The sequence below is a fragment of the Bombus vosnesenskii genome, unplaced genomic scaffold, assembly GCF_011952255.1.
Source record: "Bombus vosnesenskii isolate JDL3184/JDL3185 unplaced genomic scaffold, Bvos_JDL3184-5_v1.1 scf7180000013272, whole genome shotgun sequence".
In the NCBI taxonomy this organism is placed as follows: domain Eukaryota; kingdom Metazoa; phylum Arthropoda; class Insecta; order Hymenoptera; family Apidae; genus Bombus; species Bombus vosnesenskii.
In genome coordinates, this window is record NW_022882930.1 from 5,976,706 (window position 1) to 5,990,942 (window position 14,237).

The 14,237-nt window shown below is 42.3% G+C and overlaps 2 protein-coding genes across 4 annotated transcripts in view; one reads left to right on the plus strand and one right to left on the minus strand.

Moving 5' to 3' along the window:
* LOC117231418 (ecdysone-inducible protein E75) overlaps positions 1-14,237 on the plus strand; it is a 218,998-nt gene that overhangs the window by 165,442 nt on the left and 39,319 nt on the right. The gene's annotated exons all lie outside the window — the stretch shown is intronic.
* LOC117231422 overlaps positions 4,004-14,237 on the minus strand; it is a 237,850-nt gene continuing 227,616 nt past the window's right edge. The window contains exon 2 of one of the 2 annotated variants that reach the window (XM_033489856.1): positions 4,004-4,408. In XM_033489856.1, the coding sequence (XP_033345747.1) occupies positions 4,214-4,408 (195 nt within the window). In that variant the 3' untranslated portion in view covers positions 4,004-4,213. The remainder of the gene's footprint in view (positions 4,409-14,237) is intronic. The other variant, XR_004492957.1, reaches the window with a different exon arrangement.

Sequence of the window (14,237 nt, forward strand, 5' to 3'; positions counted from 1 at the left end):
GACACCGTTCTTCTACAATTCTCCAACTCTAAATCTATCACAGAATTCACCCAACTCTTTTACCTACTATATTTAGATTAATTAATATCAAGTCGATTATTAATATTATTCAGTCAAGTTGCGGTTAAACGATAAGTTAAACATGTAAGATCCACTACATTAGATATCGTAGAATTTTCTAATCTCGAATCAGTATCATAAACTACGTTGAGCATGTCGATGCGACGTATCTAGATCAATTATTATCAAATGTCAGTACGTAACTTCCAGCTTTTTAATTTTATTCAAAAAGTACAAACTTTCATAAATATCTGCAATCCGATTAACATTATGGTTCGAAAAATTGCGCTCTACCAAATAACTAAATCTGCAGGCGAACGCTGATCTTCTACGCTATATTCTACCATGGAATGTTTTAACATAAAAATCCTCGTCAAATATGAATTTTCACAAACATCCGCGGTCTAATTACCAACGTGATCCGAACAAATTGCACTCAACCAAATAACCAAATCTTCAGGCAAACCCTTCCGCTCTGTATTTTACCACGAAACGTTTCAATATGCGTAAGAGCCCTCGTCAAATACGAATTTTTCTACAAATTCGTACATCAAATATGATAAAAAATCAAAGATAGCAGGAACAAACTGTACTCGACCAAATAGCCAAATCTTCGATCGGACCCTTTTACGTTATACCCTACCACGAAACGTTCTGACGCAAAAAGCCCTCGTCAAACGTCTTGAAACCTGACCTGACATCGTTTCACGGAAAATTCTCGAATTTCCACAATACGCGGTGTCCCGGGCTTATGAAGCGGCGAGTACAAAGTGCAACAGTGTGTACCGTTACGAAAGGCAAGAGCGTGCAAGCTCGATCCTCAACTGGGAACACTGTTCCACGTATACCAACAGGCTTCCAAATTGCCTCCTAACTGCCCCCCCCCCCTTCTCATAATAAATTTCGTCCGCCTTCTTCGTTTCCCCGGAACCGATTTCCCTGGCCAGCTTTCGATGAAAAAGCGAGTCTCGTCCGGTTTGCTCGGCCGGCTTCTCGAAGATTCTTGATTTCGGGGCATCGACAACGAGGAGGCGATGAACTCGGTCACCGGGCAACAAACTGCAGACCCCACCAACGCGACCATCGCCTTTCGTCCTTCTCTGTTCGTCGTTCGTTACCCCGGCACACGGTTTCCTTCTCTGCCGTTCTCTCCCCGTGGCATCTCTCCTCTCTCTGTCCTGGAAGAAGAGAAGGTCCGTGCACACGCGAGCCACGCCACCGTTTCGTAATACACCTTCATGATGCTTTTCAAGGTGACCGTGAACTTCTGAGCACGTTTCCACCGCGCTGAACGGGGGGACAATCGAGCGGCATCGCGAGCCAGAGGACGTTCGGCATCCACCAAGAATTCGCCAAGGGCTCGTTGCTTGCACCATACTTTTTCGTCTTCGTGGATTTTCTAAATTCTTATGCGTATTTCTGTTCTTCGAATGCCTTTTGAAAATCTATCGGATTTTCAGCTCGCTTCTCTTCTTTTGCACGTTGTTCGAACGCTTTTGCAAAATATATTGGATTTTTTGATCGGATATAGCTTCAACGGAAGTTGGCTTTTGATCGCGGCTTCTTCGCAAATTGGCTTCTGTTTCTACAGATTCTTTGCATAGTCGTTGCAAATGTATTGGATTTTCAGAGGATTTTTCTTTCGCGGAGATTCGCCGGACGATTTTGAAAGATATATTGGATTTTTTGACCGGATTTAGTTTCAATGCGAGTTGGCTTTTCACTCTTCGCAGATTCTCTTCCGTCTGCGCAGATTCCCCCGATGCTTGTTCACAGTATCTTCGATCGCGATTGCATTTTTCTTTCGCGCAGATTCTTCGAACCCTTGTTGCGAATACATTGGTCTCTTATTGGATTTAGTTTCCAGATAACGGACAGATTTTTCTTGGATATTAGCGGAAATTGGATTTCGCTTCCTTCAAATGATATTCAAGGAGAGAAATTAAATAGACGAATGATATTATCGTAGAGATTCGATTTTTATTTTTAATATTAATGAAAATTTATTAACGAATTTCGATTAGCACACGCATTTCTGATATCAGAAATCGAACAGTTATCCTGGAAGATGCGACTGGTGTCTATTTGCGCCTGCTGTCGCTAGAGTTCGACATCGGTGACCCAACGACACGATTCGGCCAGCGGCATTAGGTAATTCGGTGACGAAACGTGACTTCTCGCTGGAACATTGCCCCCACCTTCGTTGGCCGGTCTCTTCCTCTTACTTAAGCTCACGAACCTTCCTCGTCACGTGTCGGATCGTACGTGAACGCCCGTGTGGAATAGCGGTTCCTCTTGCGTTCTGTAACAACTACTCGAAGCTTCTTCGTCGTTACGACGTTCTATCGTTGTATTATTCCACGTAAACTTAATCCGGAATGCTCGCGAAAGACTGTCAAAGATTGTTAAAAATTACGATACCCGGTAATTTAAATCGGTTGATAAAAAAAAAAAAAAAAAATTGGTGAAAATTGGCAAGAACGATATTGATTTTGTTAGGCAGATTTTAGGTCGCGATCGAAAGTTCAGGATGATCGATACGTGCGTTGTCTTGCTTTTCCTGGCAACCGTTATCAGCATACAGGCCGTTAATATTACGTTCCACGTCGTGAGCTGGAAGGCTGGTGAACGTGGCGGGAAACAGGGTTAAGAGTGTGTCCGCGGCGAAGTTTTCGTTTTGCGCGAACGTCGTTCGTTGTCTGACGTTTGAACGACGTTCGTGATTATTTAACGTTCCAGGTGAAGGGGTTGGAAACTGGTTTCTAGAATAATCGAAGCTGTTTTTCAATGACTCGCGAAAATAAATATTTTCAGCGATGCTAGGATTGCAAGAGAATGTTAGGAGAATGCTGCGAAGTCGCTCAAGAGGAGGAAGAATAGTATGTTTAAAGCGAATTACAAGCAATCAAGCGAAGAACCTCGGACTTTCAATTCCAACTTGTTTTTCCATTATCAGTCTTTTCCGATCCTAACGAAACGTTCTTTCTACTAAAAGCAAAAAAGATTCGCGCCTCGTAGGATTAAACTGACATCGCGACAATCCTCGCCAGCTTCGACCAACCAACCCAGAAATCTCGTACTTCGAATCCCAATCCTAACCTAACCCAACATTCTCACCTTCGCATCCCAGAAACATCTCTCGGCCATATCCACGAAGCTCCCCTTTAAATCCTTCTCGATCCCACTAAATTCAAGCAAAACTTCAACCTGCTTTGAACCTGCTTGGATTACCTTATCTCTCGCGGAAGGAAGAAGAACAGCGAGTATTGTACAAAGAAGCCAGTTGCCCCCTTAGAAACACAAGTAAATTCTCGCGAGTTAGTGATCGAGGCAGTTACCCACGATCCGATGCGTCTATCCCGGCAATTCTCTATCGTTTTTTATTTTGTAGCACGTTTAAACCGATTACTAAAATTCTACGTACACCAAAAAATGTGTTATATCGATCGAAGACATTCACACCGGGCCGTATATTTCTATTTCCATTTGACGATCCGAGGGAAAAGAGGTCAGTGCCTTTGACTAAATTAGACACTGCGCGTTAACCCTTTGAGATTCGCGGTATTTTCCAGCTTTCGTTCCAGTGGGTCCTCGTTAATTTCGTCGGACACTCTTGTCGAGTCGGTATTTTATAGTATTCCGATGTTTCAATATCTTGGCAGCGAACTAACATAATAACACATATAGATGGATATCAAAAAGCGAGTGGAAGTAGGTAGGTTCGATACGAAAACTGATACGATTTTTCTTTACACAAAAGTGTAAATATTAATTAGTCGATAAATAATATATCGTAAGAATATATAAAGATAAGGTTGTGTATACATATACACATTATATATTATATACGAAATGCCTGGTTACACAGTCGGAGGACTTTGAAAAGGACCAGGATTTGTCGCAGCGTTGCATTTGAAAATCACAGATCTGTTCTTTTCAAAGTTGTACGTCACGTAGTGTCGAAGAAGAGAGGAGGATCATCGTCGTCGGCATCGTCGTCGTCGTCATCGGCCACGAGAAGGCCTGAAAAAGTCCGTAGCCTGCACCGTTGACGTGGCTGGTGGTGGTGTGGCTGCTGCTGCTGGCGGCGCTGCATAGCACGTTGACGTTGTTGCTAGTGTGGGTTACCTGGTTAGTGACCGGCCAACCGAGTTCACTGGCATCGGCCCTCTTCCAGGTTGGCTAATCTCGCGACGAACGGAGAACGCCCGCTCCCTCCTGGCACCGCGACGCCCGCGCCGCCGCGCTTCTTCCTGCTTGGTCGTTTTGCTCGTTGAAAAGCAACAGAGATTCCCTTGGTGGCTGTCCGCGGGCCCGCTCGTCGCTCGCACAAGCGCTCCAAGCTCGACTGGAACAGTTAAGGACACGTTTATTAATAGATTAACGAGCATGAGAACAGGGAATCGCTCGCTACTGGTCTTGCGCCGCGTTCCCTTCTCGCTGCTCTTCGAGGCCGCCGCGATGAGAACTTCTCGCGGGTACACCCCCCTTCGGAACTAATTGGCTTCCTTCGAGAACCGATTTTCACGCGAGATGCCACGAGATTCTTACGCTCTTTCATTTTTTCCCCCTTTCCTTCAGTGTTTGGTCTTTTCCTCTTCTTCTCTTCCCCCTTTTCTTCTGTTTGAAATTTTGATCTGGCTTAAAGGACTCGCAACGTTTGGTACATAGATACGAGTGGTGTTGTTGGCTGAACTGCTAGGAATTGCATATATTTACTTGTACGAAGTATTGGTACTACTACTACTACTACTAGTACTACTGCTGCTGGTAATCGTGATTTATTTAATTAGTAATTTTTAATCTATGTTAGATCGAAGTATGAGGTTGATCTGTGCGTTAGATGGGAAAGGTTCCTTTTGGGAGCCTTTGTTCGTTTCCTTTCTCTCTTTTTTTTTTTTTTTTGGTTTGATTAGAGATTTCGAGATATTTCATAGATCGGAGAGAAGTTTGTGATCTGATAAACATGCGGTCGATATGCTTAATACGGAGAAGATTCCTCGCTTCTTGCAGCTCTTCTTCTCTTCTCTTTTTTGACAGATTTTTAGTCCCATTGAAGAGTGAGAGATATTTAGTAAATGGAAATAAGATGGACGATTTGGTTTGGTTCTTCTCTCTCATCCGTTTTGTTCGAGTGGAATAAGAGCCTGGTCTGTATTCAAATGGACTTTGACGAACGCACGATATTGTTTTTGATCTTGTTGGCCTCTTTCCGCACGGAGATACGTAATCCTCTTATCGGCGAGCGAGTGAATCAAGCAAATGTTATCATCCTTTTGATATTGCTTCGCGATCTTTCTAACTGTTTGACGATCCATTACAAACGTATGACTTTACATTCCCATTCGAAACACAATTTTTTCATCCTCTGACTACCACGACTCGCGTCATTCGCATTACAATTAATATATACACCATATCCGAAAGAAATCAAAATACAAAGTATATAAATAGGTAGACAAAAAAAATATAGAATAAAAGAAAAGAAAAACAATCGTTTATACTTTCCAAACGCATTGAAATAAAAAAATAGGCCATTAGAAGATCAAAAAATGTTTATGGAAAATGATCAACTAATCGTACGAACTACTCTGCTATTTCTAATGTTATCAGGTAATAGATCTTCAACAAACATCTATGTACCTAACTTGTCAGAATGAAATCTCATCTCCTATCATCTGTCATCGATAAAAACGATCTTCCTGTTTACCAAAGTCCTGTTCACTAAAATTTATCGATTATGCTTTTTCGAAGTAATCGTATTCAGTTCGAATCGAAAGGCCATCGAACCCTCGTGGAGTCATCGGATTAGCGGGGCACGTTGGAAAACACGAACGATGATTCAGAATTCAGGCCCGTAACGAGCCTGACTAATCTAGCTTGTCCGATTGGCCGAGTGACGCACGGGACGATACGCTGGCAGGTCGTTTACGCGCACGCACGTGCGTGCCACGAGTAGGTGTGCAAGCGTTCTCCCCCTCGAGATTTATCGAATAGAAAACAAGTGGATTCCCGGGATCGCGGTTCAGTAACCTGCTCAACGTCGCCGATAGATCCGCTTTAACCGCCTATTTCTGTATCACCACGTTTATTTCTGCCGACGCGACGAAGATATCCACAAGGATTATTTCCATGTCGAAAACGCGCACGAATCACCGGAGATCATTTTCCGAATCCGTCCATCGTTCGACAGTAGAAATTTCTGACTCGTTCCTCTACTTTATCTTTTCTTTGCCTTCTCTAAATAGGGAAACGAGCGTTTCTTCATTTGGACAGTTTAAAATGATACTCGAGAGGGAATCTTGCGGGATGAAACGGAAACGAACGATTGAATTAGGTTACATCGGATTTTTTCTGCTCGTTTTGCAAGCTCGCGAATTCACTGTATCTTTTCTTGGAAATAGACAATTTTCAGGAATTTCTTTTTTTAGAGAAATCGATCCGTAAGTTTGATTCCGTGAATTTTGGGAACTTGCGAATTTATCGTAACTGGTTTTTTTTTTTTTTTTTAGAAAATATCGTGGGAGTATTTTTGTAGAAAAATTGGATTGATATTGGACTTTTGCGTGAATTTTAGGAACAGAAATTGTTTGTAAATACGATGAGAAAATATCGAGGGATCTTTTACGGTGTCCTCGAACGATCAACGATATTGTCGATATTTCAAGCTTCTCAACGCAAATGCAGTTTGTCGATAAATATTGACAATATTCTATTGACAATACATATTGATCATTTTAGTTGAGTAGCTTGAAATATTGACAGTATATATCGATGGTCCGAGGAAACCCTTGGGGAAATCAAACTGAAAAAGGTTACATTCGCCGGGCATACGCGGTCCCAATTGATGAATCTTAATCTATTGACAGCCGATGAATAATAATTTCTGACTAAAAAAAAAATCTAACCGCTATATCCGAGCACTGACTCTTCCACTCGCGAAATAAAATAAAATTTACATTTTAAATTGCCAAATTAATATAAACATAGTCGGAACTGGTATGCCATATTCTACTTTACGATCGATAAATCAATAACAGTTTTTAATTTGAAAGCTAAAAAATGTCCGACCATTACCGAGGATCATCTAATTATGAAATGAAATAGTATTGAAAGGCATACGATCCAACATCTGAAACTCACGTTACAAGCCTCCGTATTTTTTTCTCCACGTTCCCCTAATTAGAAAATTTTATTCCGCCAATCGTAGAAATCGTCTCGCACACGTGTCGACGAGTAACTTCCTCGAGAAGGATCACATCAATATGCGCGAGGATCGTTCACCTAGCAAAACTGGGCAGTCACTCTTGGCCGAGGCAACGAACTTTCGGGGCGATGTGGGTCAGAAAAACAAAAGCAACGCCGACTCTCGACTGAAAACGAACTGGCGAGGCTTTTTCTCGAGGAACAATTAAACGAATCAATTAACGAACGATCGAGAACATCGGAGACGTTGCGTTGGCGATTGGCCACGAATTATACGAGTCTGGAAATTACATCGAACTCTTACGTCGAACGTCTGATCGTAATAAATGGAACTGCGATTGAATTTAATTTCGAGTTTCGATTCATCCGATTCCCATATTTCGATCGATAGTTTATCGATGTATTTTCGATCACTTAACACGATAAAACATTCGTACGCGCATTATCTGCGTTATGTAGAACATTTTGAAATTTCATTAGCGTTCTAGCGATACACACGACTATACGTCAGGATCGTATGCATGAAATTTGTAACTGATCCGAAAATGTAGCTGAAAATATATCACAGGAGAACCATATCTAATTAATCCGCCAGCTTATGGATTTCATGAAAAAGCTTCATTTTCATTGAACGATAAATCAAGATATACGGTGGTTCGCGATATGAACAATCGCGTGATTTAAACGTTAGTCGATGGAAGTGGTGGACTTGTTTGTTGACGGGGAATAGAAACGAACTAGGAGAAGGGGCAACTGGTCAAAACAACGATTGCAAATGAGCTTGTTTTCAAAAGACGACGTGTCGATGACGCAGTAGCTTAGGTCGATGACTTTGTCATTCATACTCTTACGCAAGCGTGCGTAAGCGTAGAAACGCGAGAGTACTGTTATGTAGGCTCATTGTCAGAATTTTATAAGAGCTACTCTCCGACTATGGTACATCGACGTTACAGCGAACGTCGTTGGATTTGAATCGATTTAGGTAGCACTATAGTTCGCTAATCTTTGCCTAATCTAAACCTAAATCTAATAGATCGTTCATTGTGCAAATTTTGGATTTTAATTTGTTAATTTCACTTACTGTTAGCTTCTACCAACTCTTACGTCAGACTTTCATACTTTATTTATTATGTTCTACATTTTGTTAGAAAATTTATTTCAAGTAATTCATAATGTATACAAATTAAGTACTTTATTGTAATATTTGCGATCCGCTCGTTAGAAGAAATTGATGAAATTATATAGCACATTGATCGTCGTCAGTCAAGTGCTTCGACGCACAGAAATTTCAAAAACTTTAAAAAAAAAAAAAAGAAAGAAAAGGAAGAAAAGCACGGTTAACCACCAATGTTAACGTCGAAGAGAAAAATATAATACAAAATGACTAACATTCCACTGCATCGATTTTAGATTCTTTTTTTATTAACCATAATATTCACACAATAGGAATTAAATGAGTTAGAGATTCCATTTAACATGTGCGCAACAAAAATCAGGAAACAGAACAGAAGAAAAAAGGTGATTAATCGATCCTCCGGTTGATTGTTTCATTTTTCTAAACCATAATGAATCCGTGAGAGAAATTTGCTCGTTTTTCATACAATGATAGAGCATAGGTATAGGAAGCGGCGTTGTTTGGTAAGAAAAGGCGCTCTGGTGGCGGGAACGTGGTGCACTGGTAGTGCACTGGCCCAGGGTCGACGCCCGACGTCTCTACGATCGTTATGTCATTCATGCTCTTACGCACGCACGTAACCTCTCGCTACGCAAGCGTGTGAACGTGTGCATGCGTTCTAGGCGCAAGAGACGTAGGAGTACTGTTACGCACCGTGCACCGCCGCAGAATACGACGAAATTCGTACCTCGGAATTGTAGGTCGGCCACCATGTCGCCATTCCTCGAACGAATTCTTTCGCCTCTGCTGACATTCCAAAATCCGATACAAAGCTGTACTCTCGCCACTAAGAGTCTTTTTCAAGCTATCGGAAAACATCGTTGACAATGATTGTTGTCGTGCGAATTTTGCGAATAATCTCATTTAAGATGATTTTTCAATCACGTCGTAACGAGACACAAATTGGTAATTTCTAAGGAGGAGAAACGATGTTATCGATGCTCGATTGGAATTTTGTCTAAAATTTATTAAGTTTCGTAATCTATGTACCATTTGTCGATATTCCACTGATAAAGATTTCACCAAAAATTCAAACATTCTACAGGAATTCCAAAATTCCTCAAATATCCCGCTTATTAAAAATCCTCTCAGAATCTCAAAATTCTGGTCATAAAAGATTCCATTAAAACGCCAAAGCGCCATCAATGAATTATAAAACATGTCAGGAATAAATTCTTAAAGAGCTTCCAAATATACAATCTACGAGAATATCTGGAAAAGGTTACCTAGCCAAAAATCTGCCTTGAAAACCTCGATCACTTTCATCCCTATCCTCTGCAAATCTTATTATACCCTATCCCCTGAGATCCGAATCTCGATGCAGCAAAAATAGTGGAAATCAGCGGTTCTTGAACTTTCGTTTACCCTTTAAATAACTTCTTTTTCTCGGCAATCTCCAAGACCTGACTCAAAATTACACCATCAGCAACTTTTTCGAAGAGAAAAGATTCGTTAGAAATAAATAAATACACATTCAGAGATGATTAGCGATAAACGAATTAATTATTCGGATAATACGATAATAACTTGCGTATGTTGCGACCGAAGACTTCGTAACCATCCGCAGAAGGACCGCAGGCCATAGGTTAAGAACCGCTGGTCTAAATCTCTCGCAACGTAAGAGATTCTCCGGGCGACAACCAGGTGCGAAAGAGAGTAACCCCGAACGAGAAGAGGTCTCTTCCTCCTCCCAGACGTCACCCTCCCTGCGAGCGAGTTCAAGGACTCGGTTACATCGGCCACGGTGCTCGAGAAGGGTACGGAGGGGAAAAGGAGGCGAGGCGAAAAGGAGGAAGAGCAGGCCGAGGAAGAAGCGTGAGCCGAGGCAGGACGCGAGGATGTGCAAGGGTAGCCGAGAGCGTTACACCTAGGTAGGGCATTGCACCGGTGCGACGCTGCAGTCGAAGTCTTTGGCCGACGCTCGCGGTGCAACTGCAAAGAGTTGCATTCGCGTAGCCGCGTGCAGTGACCCGCCCTACCGTTAGGACGGCCCCGAGGATGCGTTCCCCTCTTCTACTTCTTCTTCTTCTTCTTCGTCGTCGTCGTCGTCGATGTTATACTCTTCTTCTTCTTCTTCTTCTTCATCGTCATCGTCATCGTCATCTACCTCTGCTTCTATGCTTCTCCATCTTCTTTTTTGTCGTACTTCTTCATCTACTTTTGCTGCTTCTCCTCCATTCTCTTCTTGGTCTCTTCTTTCTCTTTTTCGCCGTGTGTCGCTCCTTTCTGTTCTGAGATATATCCGTTTCCACGCCGGCCTCTCGAACGTTCCTATGTGCACCAGGAAGCGAAACCGCGCGTAACTAGGCGATGGTATGGGCGTAAGGAACAAGCTTCTTCCGACACTTACCTTGCCAATAGTATGGGCAGGTGACTATGCACGGCGTGAAAGGGCGCATTATGTGAGCCGTTCGTTCGACAAAATGATTAGCTTCGTTCGCTGAAGCTTTCCAGGTTTAGCGTCTAAAGAACTTGATCGTCGATTTGCAATTGATTTGCAATTGCATAATTTCTACAAATACCATCGGACTCGCTGGAAATTTTGTACATATAATCTGGATACTTGCGTTTTATGGTAGTTACAAACATTTCTTTTTTTTTTTTTCAAGGTAATAGGAAAACTTTCGAGAACCATCGTACATATGTACGCAGTTTCATCAATTTTCTCTACTCTTCTGGTACTCTGGTGTTATCCGATTTGGCAAATAAGCGGCTGCTATGATTGTCCTGTGGTTGCAAGTTTGATGAGAGAGTTTTTGCAGCAGAAAATTGACCGAGAGGTAGGCATCGTTAGCGGAACGCCTTACGTCATTATTATCGCTGAAACAAATTACAGTTTTGATATGTATCGTCTTCAAAAAATTGGTATTAAAAATTACTTTCCAGGAAGAGTGGTTGCGCTTCTTTATATATCATGTACTAATTATACTCGAGTATTCAATCGTTGCAACGAAAGAATTCTTCCATTTTAAATACCGAAAAAGCTTCTCAAAATACGTTATTCGAAGAAAACATCCAGTGTAACCCCAATCTAATAATTAAAGTGTTAAAAATAATTAAAGTTGTTAGACATTCGATACAACGGTTCCATTTATCGTTGTGAAATCTTACCCGAAATATCCTGAATGCAAAAAAGAAAATTCGCGTTTTACAATAACATCGTTGCAATAATCTTATAAAAATTTGATAGGGAATTTTTCACCGGTTATTTGACAAGTAACCGATGGACGATCGTGGTGGTTGGATAAATTCGTCTGCGTGTTTTTCGAAGCCGCGTTTCGCGGTTTCTTCGCGAGTTGACAACCCCGTAACGCTTTGTCTTCGTTCGCTGAATCGTCTCGCTCGCATCTCGCGGAAATGCAGGATAAACCGCACGCATGGAAATGACGCTGCTTTCGCGCATTATCGCGCATCGTGTCTGTGGTCACGTTTGATCCGGGGGCAAAAATCGCGCGCAACGCTCGCCAATGATTTCAAACAACGATAAACTCGGCCGTATTCAACTCGATAAGATTAGATCGGCTAAGGAGTTATTTAACAGAGGATTTCACCTATTAGTTGCTACTAAAGTACGACCGTGTCTGCTCAGCATCTAGATAGTTGCTTCACCTGTTACATTTTTTACGTTGAATAATAATGTTTGTTTCGACGCGTCGTTCATTCTTTGTCGAAATGTAGCGATTTTAAAATTTTGCGACTGATTACGTAATCCGTCTTTCTCGCGATAACTACAAATCCGACAAATCTGCTTCTAAGTTCGAGCGACTTGTACGAGCAACTTGTCTCGCCCGATTTTAGTTTCGAAGCTCCACCCTTCGTATCAATTATGTGGATCTAACGATCTTCGGAATTGCAAAGTCCTATCTTGAATTATGACGTTCCTCTTCTCAAATAAGAGCTACAACTTTATCGAGCCCTATCCTAATATATCCGAGAATATAGTTCGCTTACCATTAATTCTCACGGATAATTAAAAATTGCCTAACAACGAACCCTCGTTGCAAGTAGCGCTCTAAGCGATATATCGGATTCGCTTTACCAATATCCATCGGTATCCTTTAATAATCTACATCGTGTCAGATGTCAAACTTAAACAACCCCCCGATACAGAGCATCGAACAGTGATCATCTGTAACCTAATCAAAGCCAATCCGAAACAGACACATCCGATGATTATGTATGTGAGACGACGAGTCGTGAATTTTTGCACCTTTTGACACCCTCGCAACCCTCTTTGGCTGCGTGTCGCAGGTGCCGCGGCGGAAGGCGTCACGGGACCGCGTGTGGGTGCGGGGTAGCGGAAGGGGGCGGCGGAGGGAGGTCAGTGACCGTTTTCCATGCTGGTAGGGGTCGGCGCACTCCCAAGATCGGCGCGTGTGCACGTGCGTGCATGTCGGTGCAAGACGCGCGCCGGTGCAGTCGTTACACTCCCACGTCGCTATGCAGTCCCGTAACATTCGCGGAAGCCGTGTCTCCCCTCCTCCCCCTCTTCTCACTCTCCTCTCTTTCTCGCTCTTTCTTTCTGTCTTTGTCTCTCTCTTTCTCTCTCTCTCTCTCTCTCTCTGTCTCAATGTCTCATTCCGTGCTTCTTCGCGTTCTTCTCTCCTTCTTTTGCACCAAAGTCTCGTTTCTCTTCTCCTGACTTTATTTCCAACCTTCCCTTCTCCTCGCACGGTGGTACACGCGGTTCTCTCTCCCGAAGGTTCTATACTCGTTCCCTCGTTTCGCGACAGCATAGAGAGGACCGCTTTGTTGCATGGACCGATTTTGACTTGGCAACCACACTCGTGCGCCCTGCTGCAAGATAGCAGATGGATAGTGGAATGATATAGTGGCTGGAGGTGTACAGTGGCTGGCGAATGTAGTCGAACAACCCTAGAAATTTTTTACGTACACGACGTATCGTGACTGTGTTGGTAAAACTAGATACACATCTGAGAATGTATATCGAAGTTGAAAGGTATTCATTGGCAGCGTACACTTGGCAAGGATCAAAGCATTTGAATAGTCAATTAATTATTCGCTGTATTAATAAGCCATTATACTAAGTAAGGCTCGTCTTTAGTGTTAATTGTACGTTTAAGGCTGTTATTATTGTTTATGCTGTGTATAATTTTTCGCTGAGTGTACGTTTGCGATAAATCGTTTGTTCCTTATTGTATCGTACGTTGTAAAATAGACTACTGTAAATGAATTATTACGAAAGAAGACCACCAACGTGCGCACGGCGATAGACATTATCTTGGTCGATTTAAAAATTGTCTCGAGAGAAAATTGGCTCTATTTATGGTTCATTATAAACTAATCAGACCTGCATTCCTCTCGCTAGCCTTCTTTCCAGTTACCAACTGAGTGTGATGCACTCGTGACCATATAGTGAATTATGCTACGCAGGGTGGCAACCGGCTACCATCAGCTGCCCTCCTCCTTTTCAAAGCCTCACAGCCGCGCTCGTTTCCGCGTCCTCTTCGCCCTGGTCCTCGTAGCTTGCTTCTCTTCGTCGCTCAATTGCTTCTCTTTATTTTTTGCTTCCTTTTTTTCTGTTGACTTACGAAGAGGCAGGAGTTTTGAAGAGATTCTCTGGATTTAGAGGGATTTCAAGAGGCTTGTTTTTGGAGTCCTGTAGTCGAGGGTTGAGGATTGACGGGAGAACAGGTTTTATGAAGCGAGATGGTTTTTGGATATGTAGTTTAAGGAGTTACGTATCAAGGGAGATTTTTTTTTTTTTTCTTCAGAAAATTTATGTTTGCGATGTATTGATATGAATTGATATTATACAGTGCGAGTCCATTTGCGT